The 18,081-nt window shown below is 39.3% G+C and overlaps 1 protein-coding gene across 4 annotated transcripts in view; it reads left to right on the plus strand.

Moving 5' to 3' along the window:
• The window catches only part of VMP1 (vacuole membrane protein 1), an 83,212-nt gene that overhangs the window by 36,255 nt on the left and 28,876 nt on the right, over positions 1-18,081 (plus strand). For all 4 annotated transcript variants that reach the window (XM_030536622.1, XM_030536625.1, XM_030536623.1 and 1 more), the window contains one exon: positions 5,582-5,713. In XM_030536622.1, coding sequence (XP_030392482.1) covers positions 5,582-5,713 — 132 coding nt within the window. The remainder of the gene's footprint in view (positions 1-5,581; positions 5,714-18,081) is intronic.

The raw sequence follows: 18,081 nt of genomic DNA on the forward strand, positions 1-18,081 counted from the left end.
GTATTAAACAGAAGCAGTTGAAAATGGTTGGGTCAGTTATCAGCTCCAGGTTTGGAGTAAGGTTGGGGAAAGAAAGAAATCTATTGTGTTATAAGAATTTCTTCTGTAGAGCTCTATAAAAATCACCTCTGTTTCCAAAGCATAACTGTTTTTTCTACGTACTTTAGCAGAAAATGCATGACATTTTTGAGAAACTCAGTGCAAAAGACAAGTTTTTGAAAGATTCTTTGCCCCGCTGCGCTTGCAGATTAAGGGCTGAATCCTGCAAGCAGTGAGGCAAGTGAGTGACTTCACTCTCATGAATACTCCCTTCGAAGTCCATGGGCATATTCAAGTGAATGAAGTTATTCGTATGTTGTGGAAGGATCAGGGCCTAATGTTGTAGCAGATGCCCTGATCTTGGGGTTGCATCAGTTTTCTGTTGTTACATGTAGCCTGTTCACAAGTTACGCATTGAAATTAAAAATCAATGTTTGCCTGATGAAAACATTCACTTATAAGTAGGGTGACCAGACAACAAATGTAAAAAATTGGGACAAGGGTAGGAGGTAATAGGAGCCTATATCGGAAAAAGACCCAAAAGTCAGGACTGTTCGTATAAAATCAGGACATCTGGTCACCCTTCTTATAAGGCAAAAAAGAAAAAAGTTATCTGCTAAACACTGAAGCACACTCTTAGGACAGGGATTTAGTGAGGTGGATGTGGAAATGTACTCTAATCTTACTTTCGTGTTCACTTCTTTGACTTTTTAAAATTTGTTTATTGAAGAATATTGGTCAGCTAAGACGTTTTTCCCCGTAAGTTTTGAACTGAAACTTACACAAACACATCTGTTGTGAACTGCTTTTATGCCAAAAGGCTTCATTTTACCACTGATGACTTCCTGTTCTGACCGTTGGTTTAATTATTAAATACTTGGTTCTCCAGTTCAGACCTGGGGGATGGAATGGGATCCCTATAGTATATGATATCTAATCTTTTCTAACTTGTTTCTAGAAGCCTTAAAGGTGTGAAAATAGCCTATAATAGACTTTATATTTTGGTTATTACGGTTTTAAAACTTGTTAGTGACCCAATCTCCAACAAAGAACTTAAAGTAGATGATACACATTACAGGTTTATAAGTACAGTGTAAAAATACTTTAAAAAAAAATCTTACAAAGAAAGAACTGCAAACCCCCAGCCCTCTCAAAAACAAATACAATATACAGTTTTAATGTTTCCTTTTGCTAACTAGAGAGCAAAATTGCATAAATGTTTTAATGTTCGAAAAATAAGTAGTTAACTGAAAATCTCCCACAAACAAGCATCTATAAGACAGTAAGTTCAGACTCTCTTTTGTTTTTTCCCACTGCTCTACATCAGTCTTCATGAAGTTGGAGCAATAAGAATATCACTTAAAATGAAGTTCTAAGGTTGCAAGGAAAACGTAGCTCAAGATAAATGTGCTTGCTGCACATCTTTGTTAATGTATAAAATTACTAACCTAACTGAAAAATAAGTAGCTTAGACGGAAATGAACACACCGTTGCATACCTTGCAACTGATTGCACCCTATCTTGAGACAAGAGAGAGAACAAGAGGTACCTTCTCAGGCCTTCCTTTGTGCTGCTTGCTGGTTCAGACCAGGGGAATTACAAGACTATGAGCAAGCCAAAACGTTTTATGTAATCTTGTCTTTCTTCCTACCCTCCTCCAAATATATTGTCAGCTACCTTTTTATTGAACTTCGTCTGTGGTAGATTTCCCCATGAGAGCATCTTCAATCTGTGCTGGTGTCTACTATAATGTTATCTTTTCTTGGACTGCTTCATGAGTACCTAAACATTGTTTATTAATTTCCTGTAGGTCAAATCAAATTGGCAGCTGCGCTGCTGCTTCCATTGTTTTTCTTTCGTCTTTACTCCAGTTTGCTTTTATAGAAACCACTGAAGAATTCTTGGTCCTATCACTGTTAAATCCAGCATCCTTTTATGTGCAACACAGTACTAAATTCCTGAAAAGGAAGTAAATCGACTGACGATTTTAGTAACTCAAAATCTGATAAATAAATAGCAATATTAATTTTTCTCCTTGCAAACTGAAACCAAGAATAGTAGGTTGAATTTTTTATTAGAGTCTGATTATGGAAAACTAACTCATGAAAACTAAAAAGGTATGAACTACACCTCTACCGCAATATAACGCTGTCCTTGGGAGCCAAAAAATCTTACCGCATTATAGGTGAAACCGTGTTATATTGAACTTGCTTTGATCCACCAGAGCGCACAGCCTGCCCCCCCCCCTCCACTTCCGGAGTGCTGCTTTACAGCATTATATCCGAATTTGTGTTATAGCAGATCGTGTTATAGTGGGGTAGAGGTGTACCAATTTCTAGTAATCTCTAAAATCTGAAATTATCAATACAACTGTTCAAAATTCAAACATAAAGGGACTGTTAGAGGGAGCCTTTTGCATTGTCTAATTCTCAGGTTCCCCAGCTCATTGGGTGAGCAGGGACTGGAAGTGTTGGTGACAACATCCTGGTGCCCAGTGAGGGAGTGAAGCAACGTTGCTAAACACTAATTTCCTTTAGACAATTAGTGTGTAACCCTGTGGAGTGGCTCCAAAGTGAATCCTGGCCCATCCTCTTTGATCAAAAGGTGACAATCAGTATAAAATGAGCCTCACCAATCCTGGTTTGCAGAAGGTATTTTTAAAGGGCTTTCAGCCTACTGGAAGGTAGGCCAGTTTTCAGAGCCTTTCACCCCACAGAAGCTAGGAATTGAATAGCACCTTAAATGTGTTGCATCTCTTTTGTGTTTTTTGTTAGAAATTATCTGAAAAGGTAAAAATGTATAATCTCTCAGGATTGACAGATCAGGTAGTCTGTCTCTTGACCGGAATAAAGTTTAAAAAAAGCTTTCTAGATGACTAGTTTCCCATTTTAACTGTATGTATTTGTGCAAAAGAATATTGATTAGCACTTGCCTTTCTAATTCCTTGTTGATCTAGGGGAACTCTAACAAATATCAGATGTAAATTTTAAAAGTAAGAGTTAACAGCCATGTTTGCAAAAAGTAGTATATAGTTGTTGGTTTGGATCACTTAAATGCTTCCTTTTTTTTACATATTAAGGCAATCTGTCTTGAGTATACATGGAATCATATGATCTCATATTTTTGAGATATGTTGTAACAAGACCTTGTGATTTAACCAGGGGTGAAAGTAACTTAAAGGACTTAACGGTATGCCAGAGGTCTGCACACGGGGACATGGCCTCAACTGGAAGGGGCGGGGCCTTTTAATACCCGGGTTCTTTAAATCAAGTTTTAAGGGTCATGGGGCTCCGGCTGCAGCTGGAAGCCCTGGGGTCTTTAAATCACCCCCAGAGCTACCGGCTGCAGAGGCAGCTGGGAGCCCCGGGGTTCAGGGGCAATTTAAAGGGCCCAGGGCTCTGGCCGCCACTACCACAGTGAAGACCCGTGTCCTTTAAATGACTGCCGGAGAGCTGCCGCCGTGACCCCAGGGCTCCAGCAGCGGGGCCTGGGAGGCAATTTAAAGGGCCCTGTGCTCCGGCTGGTGCAGGGAGCCCCAGGCCCTTTAAATCACCACTGGAGCCCTGCCACTGCTACCTCAGGGCTTCAGCAGCCGGGCTCAAGTGGAAATTTAAACGGCCCAGGGACTCCCCACTATGACAGGAGTCCTGGGCCCTTTAAATCACCACCGGAGTCCTGCTGCCACTACCCTGGGGCTCTGGCTGCTGCAGGAAACTCTGGACCCTTTAAATCGTCAGCCTGGGGAAGCTGGTCCAGTCCAGCACAGCATACTGGCTCTTGCCGGTACACCGTATCGGACCGTATTGGCTTACTTTCACTTCTGGATTTAACCAATTTAAGGAAAGTTCACTTCTAGTACACATGTGAACCTTTCCTTCATTAACAAAATGAAGCCAAGCAAATTGGCACATAGTTGTGAAGCAAACCTTATTTCTGTTGTTCTTGCATCATCTTGAGAACATAATCTAAATTTATTTTTTCTGAAAAATAGCTATAACTCTTTCCAAGCTTAGCTTTCCATGTATCAGAAATAGACAGGCTAATGATGTTTTGGTGGTATTGTATTCATGCAAATTTGTTACGCATGTGGCCAATCGGAAGACAATCATATGAGGGATGTGTATTTATACACTACACAAACAGGGAGTTTGGGTAATAGTACAACAAATGTCTTTTTTTTTTAGTGTTTAAAATCAAAGCAGTTGGGATTCTTCCCTACATACAGCTGCATACAGAATATGAACAAAGGAAACTGTAGGACTTCATGCTGCTTTTAAAGGAATGTAAAAGCATTTGTCACTTGCTAATGGTTCTTAGTAAGACATCTGTGTGTGGCTAAGGTTTAGCACTTTTCCAGCAAAGCGGCCAACTGTTGTGCTATTACCTGTCCTATATTTTAAACCATTTGCATTTAATCCAAGGTCCTGTTTCATTATCCTCTGTTTATCTCTGTCTAATACTGATTTTTAAAAAAACCTAAATCTGTTTTTACCCACAAGGCTGAAATGAGTCATTTGATGTCCCAAGAAAACCAATCATTTTCCTGCAGTGAAAAGGCAACCCTATTCTGATTCTTATTTCTCTTGTCTTTCTTGACCCCATTTTATGGACCGATAAAATACTAGATAAGTTACGGTCTATTCAGCAGTATTTTCATTTGCTCAAACTGTAATAGAACTTGTGGCAATGTTTTTCAATAAACAAGTGTGCCAAGTCTCAGGACCGACAATTCAACTATATTGCAACTCTACAGAATTATAGTTTGGGTGGCAGGGAGAATGCATGTGGTTAAACTAAGGGTACGTCTGTACTAGCCGCCGGATTGGCGGATACTGTTTGATGTATCAGGGATCGATTTATCACATCTCGTCTGGACACGATAAATCGATCCGCTAATCGACGCCCATACTCCACCTCGGCAGGAGGAGTAAGTGCAGTCATTGGGGGCACTGCAGCAGTTGACTCGCCGCCGTGAGGATGCCAGATAAGTCGAACTGAGATACTTCAACTTCAGCTACGTGAATAGCATAGCTGAAGTTGCGTATCTTGGTTTGGAACACACACATACATCCCAGTGTAGACCAGCCCTAAGAGAGGGGGAAAAATATAGTTTCTCAAAGTAACTTAGGTAACGTTTGAAGCTGGGAGAACTTTGTGTACCTGGTAACAATAATAAGCTTCCATTGGAAACAAATGACTCGTGCAATTCTGGTGGGATTAACTTTATACACCTCTACTCCGATATAACACAACCTGATATAACATGAATTCGGATATAACACTGTAAAGCAGTGCTCTGGGGGGCAGGGCTGCGCACTCCGGTGGATCAAAGCAAGTTTGATGTAATGTGGTTTCACCCATCACGCGGTAAGATTTTTTGGCTCCCGAGGACAGCGTTATATGGAGGTAGAGGTGTGTGTATTTGTGACTCTTATTATGAGTATTTTTTTAACTTTCCAAGAAAAATTGTGAACATCAGTTGAGCTATTTTAAAGAGCTCTAATCAAGAACAATGAAATTAAAATCATTATTCTCTTCCCAGGGTGCTGGCACAGCTATTGGAGAACTGCCTCCTTATTTCATGGCCAGAGCAGCCCGACTCTCTGGTGCTGAACCTGATGATGAAGAGTATCAGGAATTTGAGGAGATGCTGGAACATGCAGAGGCTGCACAAGTAAGAACACTGCAAAACATTAGAATGCGTTTAATTATCACAAAACACAGCAAGATTAAGATGCAGCGGACAACAGTTCCACTGAAGCAAACATGCAGGAAAGCAACCAATATGATTGTGAGGGGCTGCTCATAGGTTAGAAAAGAACCTGCACTGGATACAGAGACATGTGGAGAAAACCAAACAAGAATGTATAGTCCGTTAAGGCAGGGATATGTTAATGTAGACAAAAAAAATTAGGGCAAACAATGGCTTTTACAAATACGAAGAAGTTCTACAAATATAGCAAAGGAAGTATTAGAGGGAAGGTGAGGCCCACTAATAAATGATGTAGGAGTCATTAAACCAACTGTGATTATGAAATAGCTGAACTGCCAAACTGTTTCTTAAATCTCTCTTAACGAGGAGATAATTGCCAGCCAACTTGTTTTCACTGGATAATATTCACCTACCTTGCCACTAGCTGTTTGTGCTGCCAGTGTCTTGGCCGATTTAACCTGAAGAAACACATTCTTCCTGATGTTGAAAAGCAACCAAAGCTGCTTTGAATCTTTTTGTTCTTAGCCTTTTTCAATTCAGTTTTATTGATAGATCTCTTACAACTTGCATTGTCTCATATTAGATCTTAATAGAGTATATGACTGTTAATAGCTTTCTGTTCAGGTCAGCAGTCTGTGTGCCTTAGTTCAGAAACTATGTAGTTTCTAAGTGTACAATTCTGGGGGTGGAGTCTCAAAAACATCTTGCTGCTGAATTTCTCCTTTGTATTCTGCTTCCTTTTTACTCGTGTTTGTTTGTCTACTGAACCACTAGGTGGAAGTGGGTCACGATACATTTGTATATGAAGGAATCAAGCTAATGTTATCTACTATGCACAAAAAGAATTTACACTGCTTTCTCTTTGACCAACCCTTTACTGTAGCAAAAAAAACCACCCAATCTTGACTTTTAAGAAGTATAAATGTTTCTTAGCCTCTTTTGATAAGTTATTGCATGCAGGAAAAAGTAGCCCTAAGAGAGAGAGCATTTGGATAAACCCAAGAATCTCTGAAAATTTTCATCCGAAAACAGCCTTATGTTTCCTTGGACTTGTCTGCAAACATTAATTCTAGTCTAATAGTGTTAATCAAAGTATTTAATGCTATCTAACTTGCCAGCATTTCAGGACAAGCACCTCATCTTAATACCTATTCAGGAAAATGCCTAACACATTTGCACTAAATAAATAATAATAGTAAATTAAGAGTTCCGTCTTTTAAAAGGCAGATGGCCAAAAATTCACCTATTTTAACTTTTGCCTCATTGCTAGGTGTTAATTTTACAAACCAATCCTTGATCCATATACATATTTAAAAAATCCCAGCAAAACACAAACTCAATCAAATACATGGCTCGAAACTGAACTACTGTCCATATTAACTTGCTGGGAGAGTCACAGTAAATAATGTGAGATTTTTAAAGTTCTAGGTGCAGCCAAGATTGGTTTCCAAAATGCATGGTAGGATTCTTGGATACAAAACCTTTGCTAGTGAGAACCTTGTCAAGATAGACCAGAAATACCCTTAACTACAATGACTGTGTGATTGGTGAACAAGTGAAATTGCGTAGTTCGTCGAGAATAAATAACATTGTATTTATCAGTGCTTTGATTTCATTTTCTCAGCAATCGAGTTTGGATTGAAGCACATGTTTTCAGGATGACATTTCTTAAAACTTCACTTGCAGTTTGATGCGTATAAGACACTCCAGCGCGAGGCTATAACAATCTGATTAAATTGTAGTATGATTATTAAACTGATATTCCAGTATTTAAGATTGGATGCTATTTTCCACTCGCTAATATGACTTCCTTTGTGCTTTTGGCTTCCTATCATATTTTCGTTAGATATCTATGAGGCACGCATGAATGTGTCATCCTACGGCCTTGAGCAAATCCTGACATTGTTCGCAAAAGTGAAGCTTTGTCGCTATTTGCACTGCACAATCACTACTTCTTGTGCAGTTTAAAGTCTCCTTATAATTGCTGAATAGCAATGTTTGTGTTACCTAAATCAGCTTGCCTCACTATCCAGTTCTGGTCCTCAGTGCCCAAGGGTATAGAGAACATGGCAATCTGATGCCAGTGGAAAACTATAAATGTTTTGGTGCCTTTTAACACTGAAAGGAATCCTTTCAATATAAAGGCCTCTCTCCTCCCCACTTATTTGGGAAGTGTGAAAATAGGTGTGTTGTATTAGAGAATAGCTTCCTCCTTTAGTTCTAATGAGCTGCTATGGCTGCCTACAAAGCAGAGCCAAATTGATTGATTGGCATTTTGCATGTTTTGTATGTTTTTTTATTTAGAAAATTTGTCACTACTGTTTCTGAGAAATACCATTGTTTTTGCGAAACAGATGAGGATACTTGTGGCATTCTGTCAAGTAATATCCAGTCTGTGTGATTGACAGAAGAAAAAAAAATGTTCTCTGTGGATTTTAAAAAAGACTAAAGGGGAAAAAAATGATTTAAAATGGGTTATACAGCATGATGGTTTAGACCAATCATTCCGTTAAAATTTGAATAGGGAAAGAATATTGTCTCCCTAAAGTTAAAGAATATATTTTAGCAAGTTTTCTTTCATAAACTGTCAGTCCAAGTGATCTGGCTCCTTCAGTCACTTTTTGAGAGAAACCATGAGCTGGCTGATGTGTAACTTACTGTTTTTGTATTTTTCCATTAATATATTTAGAAAAAGCCCTTCATCTTAATGGAACACCACTTCTTTTTTTTGTCAATTACAGTTAGTGTAAGTTAACTAAAGAGAGCTTCACGTCTTCTATTGCTTCATATGTCACCTTTTATTCTGCTTGGTCATCTCGTTGGCAGTACTCTAGTTCTGCCTTGGCTAATCAGGATTGCTTTTTCACGGAACACTACAGTGAGTGCAAAGCGCGGTTGGCTGTATAACTACACTAACTTGGCCTGTGATACGTAAATATTTCCTCTCTATATTATGAATTTGATTTTTTATAGAATTTTAATAGTGGTTTTTCCAAAGGCTGTCATTTCTGTTCTGTCCAGTTAAGCACCAGTGTGCTGAAATTTTCTATCAGAGCTCCCCACTCTAAAGATGAGGAATATCACTAGTGAAACCTTTCAAACCGACCTCTCAATTAGGGGAAGTTGAATCTACTGCTCACTGCTGGAGCAGCGCATGGGCAATAACAGTGCACATGTAACTGTACAGTTTCCTATAGATACTTTGTCTCTGTTTTTGCCAGTATGATAGCTACTGATTATAAAGTATTTTCTAACGTCTGCATCTCTTTTTGTATCATACTGAACAACTTAAAAGCTGATGAAGTTTGCGGTGAAAACAAAGCTTAATGCAACTTAATACAACCCTATGAAAGTACTGAATGTGTGGGCCCTTGCAATACCATGCTGCTCTCTACTAAGAGGAGAACATAACTAAAGGGGGCCTGAAAGCTAATTAAATCTTCTTTGTACATCTGATCATTAGTGACTTTGTATGTTTGGATTCATATTTAAGTGGCATATTCTTTAAGGACTAATGATTTACACTGAGTGCTTGCGCTTTGCTTCTGTGCACTGCTGTGTGAGCCAAGTTTCCCTGTAAAAAATATTTTCTAGTTGCCTGTGTTACTATCGGTTACTTGCTGTTTGTTTACTTTGCAAATTATGTTCTGGCTTCCTTTAAAGAATACAAACTTGAAAAAGGGTTAATACCATATAAGCCCTGAGATAAAACAGGACTCGTTGTAAATGATTGAGTGCCATCTGTGCACTGAGCATCAGCCGTTGCTGGGACCTGTTTTTGACTCCACTGAACCTTTACTGGTTGTGGTTTGTCTGGCCATCACATGACTTCTCTGAAAATTCCCCCTCCCCTCCATTTCCAGTAAACTGTTTGAACAGGAGTGACTCAGAGTGAAACCAGCTTCCCTGTAACCACAGGGCCTGTTAAAGAATTTGTCAACGTGGACTCTAGAGGGTTTGTATTAAAGTTCGCTGTAACTGCTTTGGTTTGTATTGCGTCAGGAGTTCCATAGAACAACTTCCTGCCTGAAGAGTATGCTGCTTGTCAGCAATGAGTTAAACTGATAAACTCGAAGATACTGGCCACTAGACATGTGTTAAGCCCATCTTTCTAGCATTTCTTCAAGGCTTTGTGCCTTGAGTTGGGTTGCTTTTCCACACCTTAATGTAGAGTTTCTCGTCTCAGAAAAAAGGATGCAAAGTACACCACCACACCCAGCCATGGTTGCTGTGAGGATGGGAGGACTGTATGTTCTGACACGGCATGGTGACTTCACTCACATGGCATGAATAAGTCGAAATGTTGTTATATAATTACCAAAGTGGAGCTGGTCTGTGATTAAATTAAATTTTGGTCTGTTTCTTGGGTAAAACAAAATTAACCATCATGTTCAGATATGACTTCTCTAAAAGGCTTCCTTGGTTGCCCGCTTGTTGGATTGAAAGGTTATTTTGTTGCCTTGGTTTTTTCAAGACATTTTTATGCTTAAAATAGTGCATAGGGAGTTGTAAAGAAAATGGAAGTGCAGCAAGAAGAGTACAGTGGAAATCATTTTTCCTTCTCAGAAAGTATTTGTTTGGACCCAGTTCCAAATGCCATTCTTCATCTTTCTTTTAGTCTTCCAATTGCCCCATTCCCTCATCAGCTTCCTGTCTTTATTAATTGTGCTGTACAAGAAAGAGATTGTCAGTGTTTGGTCTAGGCTTCGTAATGGGTGGCCACCAGGAGGCTTGTCTGCACATTGTGCATTCCTGAAGTTTGATGCATGCATTTGTTAATACATGTATGGGAGTTTTTTTAACCCTTTCACCTTGAGCCAGAATTAAAAATATAACTTCACACTGATTTAACTCTGGTGAAGCTTCCCCTTAAAAATAGAAACTTTCTGTGAAATACAGGGCTTTATAGTGAGCTAAGAGTGAAATTATTTTTCACTGGAGAAAGAGCCTACTAAATAGCAGTATCGTCTTTAGTATCTGGGCTTTGTAAAGGATCAGTGAAAACTTTGAGTTTGGAAACCATATTAAAGAGGACTTCCCAAGAAAAGGGGGCAATGAAGAGTTAATATAGCCAGACTGTTGACAGTAGAAGCTATGAGTAATAACATAAGCCTTGTTTCTTGCTTGATTTCTTTGGTTATAGGCAGTAAATACAGCAGTCTTGTGCCGGCATTGTTCTGTTCATTTGCACACCTGTTTACAGATAAGGAAAAAATAACCAGTAGGAAGCATTAGGTTACCTTTGTTTAAACTAATTTAAAGATGTCTTTCCAGTTTTCTCTTTGACATGCCCTTTGCAAAATGCAATAGAGGCTCTATGCACTAAAACTTCTTTACATGCTTCTATGTTTTTTAAATCTGGAACATGCAAATGAATAATTTCCTAATACAAAGTCACCAACTTAGAAATCTTGATCACCTTGAAGTGGCCTGGCCCACTATCAGCATTGAAAGCAGAAATTAGTCCAGTTACAAATCTCATGTTATTTTGCAATAAAAGCCCCTCATGCCAAAAAGAGTCCAATGTGAGTTTCTGATGTCGTGAGCTGCTGTCATATAGCAATTGTGAACGAGCAGTTAGTTTGAACTCCGCCCTTGAATGTTCATGGGGAATTCATGTTGCTGTCACAGAGCATTCGATGTACATATCTAAGGATACAATTTGTCCTTAACACTTGATGGTACAGTACTGCAGTCTCAGATGAGATTAATTCTCCTTGTGTTCTCTGGAGAACAATCAGTAACTACTGCATAAATCTCTGAATCTTAGTTTGCATTTTCTGGGAAGCTGGTATCTAGTCAGAAATTTCTGATCATGATCTCTGTTGCTCTTCAATTCAAATGTATAAGCTGTGCCATCTTCCTTACCCAGGATTTTGTTAGCTCCCTTACTTCATCCCTGATCTTATTTTCCTTTAGGACTCCCCTCTAATTTCAATCAGGTTCATCCCAAACCTTTAGTTACCATTTTGTATGTGGATTGTATTTGGGAAAACATGCTACACCTCAGCAAAGGAGCTTCTAAAGATGGTTTGGATTATAAAAGCTTCAAGCGAGTTCATTTTTCTACTCCTTTCCATACGAGGGTCTGTTCTGTCAAACAGAAGAACACCCTAATGTTCTGTGTATAGGATAGAGATCAAAGGAGATGCTTGAAGTACCACTCAGCCCTCCCCTTCCCCTTCACCCCCCCCCCCCGTAGGAGCCTGCAATAAATAATAGAGATTAATTCTTGTCATCAAGAAAATGGCTACATTTTTTTCTTGTTCCAAACACTGTTTAAATCCTTACCCTTGTAGGAGAGTGGTACACAGACCACTTCTCTTTAAGTCATCTGGCAGCCATGTTAGCTTCCCATTAATAAAAAGTGGCAAGATATGCTGAGCTCTGTACATCCTCTGCTGATTAGGCTTATTGGGGGAGCCTTTGCATGTAGGGAGGCTGGTCAGCTGTGTAATTGGTTGTTTGCCTGTTTTTAATAATTTAAATGTCTTTGCTTGTGTTTTGTTTTTTTTTCTTTTCCCCCCTGATTTCGAGTTCCTTGTAAAGGGATAAAATATGTATTTTTAATGCTGGTGATTTTTTTTAAATTTGGATTTGTCTGGGGACGAAATAACATTGCATACAATGCTCATCCGGTTATCCAAAATTGCTTCCTTCCTTATTGTGGGCGTTTGGGGGTAAGTAATCAATCTCCCTACATTCCAGACACAAAGAGCCTTTGTTAAAATAACTAGATCTTGCTCAAATCCTGTAAATTTTTTTTTTGTAATTTGGATAGGACAAGATTTTCAGGATGTCCTACTGCTGCTAGTTACACCAGCATGCTAGATCAGCTGCCTGTGGCCATGGGAATCTGATTATAGCCTTGGTATGGATGAACCCTTAATTTGATGCTATATAATAGTGTTTGAGCAGCCTCCACCTTGTCAGATGCAGTATCAATAGACAGTATTGATGTAAGCCCATTCAGAGAGGAAGGGGACAGAATGGGGTTTGGGGGTCACTGCCTAATGTGTGGGAATGAGTCTGGCAGGTTTTCTATACTTCACTGTTCTTTACTAGTAGAGCAGTGGTGACTAATTTAACACTGGTCTGACTTCTCCTTGACCAGAACAGTGGCCTGGCTGCCTTCTCTACCATGTGACAAATATAGAAAAAATGCTTAGTTGTCTTGCATGGAACCAATTCCAGAATCCACGCACTGCCAGATCTCTCGCAAGAAGTGAACCTCTGGAATAACTGAGTATAGACCCCATGTACCCTTAATTCCTTGATGAGTGAAATAATACTAAATTGTGTGTAATATCTAGATCGCACTTTGAAAATGTTAAGTGCTAGGTGCTGAAGTGGGTAAGTCATGTAATGCTCCAGCACTGGTCTGAGATGGGGAGCAGAACACACTGAGGGCTGGGGATGTGGTAAAACATGCTAGTGTACTAGAGGACAGATCTGATAAGACTCTGAAACGACATGCTTCTTCCTCTTCCCTTAAACTGTTTCCTTTAATTGTTTCATTCTTTGCATAATTTCTTTCTGTTGAAATGAAACAGAACTTTTTTTTTTTAATTCACAAGTGAGAGAGCGTCAGATCCAGCTGGAGACAAGTGCCGGAGCTCAGTTTGTGAGAGTTTCCACTCGCTTTGAGCTCTGACTTAAACGCATTCAGCCCCATGGATCATTGCCACAGAACTGACGCTGAATTGCTGTTATCTTGAGGCTTGTAAGGCAGGCTTTGGAGATACTATGGATTTTGGTGTTTTAAGAATTTGTTCTGGTAGTTCACAGGTACATTTGCTAGTCCTTATCCCAAGATGCTTGGTGGATGGGGAAAATTATTCCAAGCCCTTCCTATTCCAAGATGGACAGAGTACTGAAGAAAATTAGAAAGCCTCTTATTTATGCCAAAGAGTCTAATTAAAACAGGACTCTACATTCTCTTGCTACTACGCTTAGGCAGTTAGCAGTAAATTGTGTAGCATTCATTTCACTGATCAACCTAGATCCGCAGATTTTAGTGAGAGCTCTTATTTTTCAAATAAGGGGTTACTGTTGGTAAGGGTCCTATTTCTGCTCAAATGCAGGTTTAAAGTATCAAATAAATTGTCATGGCCATTACAAGGAAAACCTCATTTCATTATGTTTTGGCCTTTTCTACCTAATTACCTATCTGTCTAGTTATATATGGCCTTCATCACTATAATGTCTGAGAGTCTTCACTGTAACAGCATTAGTATCCTATGTGGCACTCTCAGCCCCTTTTCTCTTTAGTAGTCACCTTCAAAACTCCTGTGCTGGAAGGGCAATAAGGCTAATTGTGTTTCTTATCAGAGAACTCCTCTCCCCTCACTTTTATTTTAAGGGATGGGAACTGAGTTTAAGTACTTTCTCTCTTAATATGTGATGCACCAAAATTAGGCCTTGTTCCATCATCCTGAGTGAATTGGCAGTATCTTCAGATAATGTGGAAGCTACATGAAAGGCATTAATGTGAGCAGATTTGCTGGTGGAAATGCATTGATATATTTCTTAAGACACACACCTAGTTCTTGTGTTCCTCCAAACCTTTGTCACATTTTGACAGATAATTTAATGTTAGTAGCTTGTTGGCCATTTATTACTGTTTTATTACTTAATTGTTTCTTTGATCTTCAACATCATGTACTGAATGTCCTTTTCCTGATCAGTAAGCTAATAGTGTAATTTAATTGCCATATGTATGTTCTTATTAGTTGGGATTTGCATCTATACAGTATTTACTGCACGGTCACTCTCTTCTAAAAATATTCTCAGTAAATTCTATGAAATCGTTTAGGTATTGTGTAACTCCCCGCTTCCATGACCATATCTGTCCTTTCATTATAGCTTATAACCAGATGTAGTAGTTAGGCCAAGGTCCTCTTCCATTACCAGTCATTCTAGTTTATCTAGTAACTTCTTACATTGGTGTATAGAAATTGATCCTTTTTGTTTTGTCTAAGTGCCCATTTTTATTTGGGCTCCTTAATATGATACTTTTCTAGAATTTACCTCTGTTCTAAACCTGTACTCTTCTCTAGGTACTTATGTGGCTTTCATCACCTTAGTACCCAAGAGTCTCCTATTCAGCCAGAATTTCTGTGTTCTCCTTCACTGTACAATTGTATTAGGGCATCCCTAGCAGGTGCCTTTGTCCAGCTTCGGTGCTTTTTGCATCTGTCAGGTTTCCTTTAATTCCTAGTTAAAATAATCCTCCAAAACCTTGTTAATTTTCTGTTCCAGCAGTCTGGCTCCATGTCTGTTAAATGGATCCCATCCCTCTTGTACAGGTTCCCTCTTTCTGTAAAGAGTTCCTTTTGTGATAAATTTGTTTAAGCCTCTCCTCTTTTCACCATCTTCTCACCCAGATTGTGAACATTCCCCCATCTCATTGTCCCTTTGCATAGAACTGGAAGTATTTCAGAGAAGCCTACAATAGAGGACCTGGACAAAAGCTGCCTTCCTAGTAATTTAAATGTAGCTTCCAGTATCATTTTCCTGCGCTTTACTGCATCATTGATCCCATATGTACAAGGACTAGAATCCCCCTCCCTAGCACTTACTGGAATTTTTTTAGATGGGTCATGAGATCTGCCACCTTTACACCTGGCAGGTGAGTCACAAACTGTTTTTATGGTCACCAGATAACCAGCTGTTGATATTTCTAAGGATAGGTCAGTCATTCACCAGGGCCTGTGCATCTCACAACAGTGTTCTGAACTCCTGGACTCAACTCCTTGGCATTTGAGGAAGAATCAGCTGCCTCTACCTCTACTGGAAGCTGGGTCCCAGATGAGGACTTTGACCTTCCATTCCATTTTAGCTCTCTCCCACTGAGAGACTAGCTTCCTCACCTACAGGATTGAGGAAAGCAGCTTGGAGATGGCCCCACTCCACGGTGTGCCTATTTCCTGTCTTTTTAATAAATCTCTCCCTCTCTTACTCCAGTAAGCAACTCTGCCCTTAAGTGGCTGCCCATGGGGTCTGGAAACTATGAACTCTCCTTCAGCTGCATTACATACTCAATTTGGCCACAAGATGAGTAGTTCTGTATTCTTCAGTCTGTACAGTACATGGGGCAGGCAGCCTGTACACTGGTATACTCTGCTGCTGATCTTCTATTTCCATAGTTCAATGGGGTTTTTAGTTTGCCAACATGTATTGGTTTGAACAGAATCTTTATTAGAAGCTCCGTAGCTTGGTTAATTTAACTGATTTCCTTTGCAGTAGTCCACTAACTAATTAAGCTGCCTATTCCCACTCAATCTAAACTCCCTACTTCTCATGGGCGTCTCTCCTCTCTCTTTGGCCCTTTTAGGAAGTCCATAGTGTGTACACATGAATTAGCAATGTGGCAGTTTGATACCATTTTTGTCACTTTAAATCTCTTTTCTAACTTCCCTCTAAAATGCAAAAGAATGGTGCAAGTATTAGCTGGATTATTGACCTGCTACTGGCTGAATTCTGTAATCATTACACAAGCAAAATTTCCATTGAAGGTAGTGAGAATCTTGCCTGCCTCAGAACTGTAATACTAGACTCTGGTTTACATAGGCCATCCTTTTATTCTTATAAATTCCCAAAATTAATATTCTTCTCTGTTCTCTGATACCTGGTGTTCTTGTGTGTATTTGCACACTAATCATTTTAGTTGTATGTTGGGAACTGGGTTTGTAATGCGCACCATTGGCTGCCTTTGGGAGTTCATCACTTTGCAGATAAAAGCAGGGACCAGTTTCAACATTTTTAGGTCTAGATAATGATGTACTAATCAGTAGGCATAGTAGCTTCTGTGCTGCTTTCTTGGCTTGTGTATGCATAGTATATGAACCTATAGCTAGCACTTAGGAACATCTTATTCCGATGAGTTAATAATCCCTCCCTGTCCACTGAAATTCTAGAATTCAGTGCCTAACCACAAATGGTCTTTATTCCATAAATTCTGTTTGATTCCATTGTGTTAGAATAGAAAGCCCAAAGAAACAAAATATAGTGAAGCTCATTTTTAAAATACCTCAGATTTTTAAATGAAAAAGCAGCTCTGTCTTCCTAGGCAGCACGTAAGACATCAAGAATTTTTAATTTTAATAATCCATAACAGTAATTTTATATAATGTCTCTAGGAAGAATGTATGTGATTTTTATCATATCTTGCATCATGTAAATTAATTTTAAACTTCTGGCAGGTAACGAACATTACAACCCAATTAGAAATCAAACCTTGGAGGTCTATGCACTCCTGCGTAGAACTACCCTTCATGTGAGTTACACACTCATACTGAGAGGCGAGGCAGCTGGGTCAACACTAGGATAGGTAATGACTATGTAGGTGCCTTTATAGGGAGATGGGAATGCCAAGGGTCCTGATCTTAGAAGAGGCTGGGTGCCCTCAACAATTACTGAATTCGGACCCCAAATTACTCCTGTTTTGATATCAGCCATTAAACTTCCACCAACAATCCCAGCTTTCGTTGTTAAATACAGCAAAGCCTGCACTTAATACCCCCAAATATTTTTGTCTGAACTTTAAAGACTCTATTTTGCTAAGCTGTCCTGCTGGACAGTTGCTTAAGTCAAGCCTTCATTCCAAGCACTTCCATCTTTTCATGTTCTCTATGTGTATATATATATCTCCTTACTATATATATACATATATATGTGTATATATATCTCCTTACTATATGTTCCATTCTGTGCATCTGAAGAAGTGGGCTCTAGCCCACGAAAGCTTATGCTCAAAGAAATTTGTTAGTCTCTAAGGTGCCACAGGTACTCCTGTTCTTATTCCAGGCACTGTTTCCAAAATCACCTAATGACTAGGTGCTGGTGGAATGCAAGTGCAAAAACCCCTCAGGTGGAAGCTGCAGGAGGAAGTCTCAAGTATAATCAGGGCCAGTCCATTCAGATCTTTATAAGGCAGTAATACTCATTGAGACCGAATTAGTCGCACAATGGGTCCCTTTGGCCTTAAAACTGCTGAATAAATCTACAAATGAACCTACAGACAGACCATTTTAAAGAACATTATATTTAAAATATATAGAGCCTCATAATTTGGCATTTTCTTTGTTGTAACAAGGCTCATAAGCTTCACAAGCCTAAGGAAAACGATATATCTATTTCCCACTTGATAAAACTTCTTTATGCTTGTGCCCCTGGATATCACAATGATGGGCGTATTAGGGATTGTCTACAAGGTGCAGCAATGCACACTAATGTGTTGCACATTAATTGATCTGTGTAAACACTTCAGAAATCGCACCCCTATAGCGCACATGGCTGCACCATGTGGACACGTGTTTAGAAATGCT

This window comes from Gopherus evgoodei, chromosome 17 (assembly GCF_007399415.2).
Source record: "Gopherus evgoodei ecotype Sinaloan lineage chromosome 17, rGopEvg1_v1.p, whole genome shotgun sequence".
Classification (NCBI taxonomy): Eukaryota; Metazoa; Chordata; order Testudines; family Testudinidae; genus Gopherus; species Gopherus evgoodei.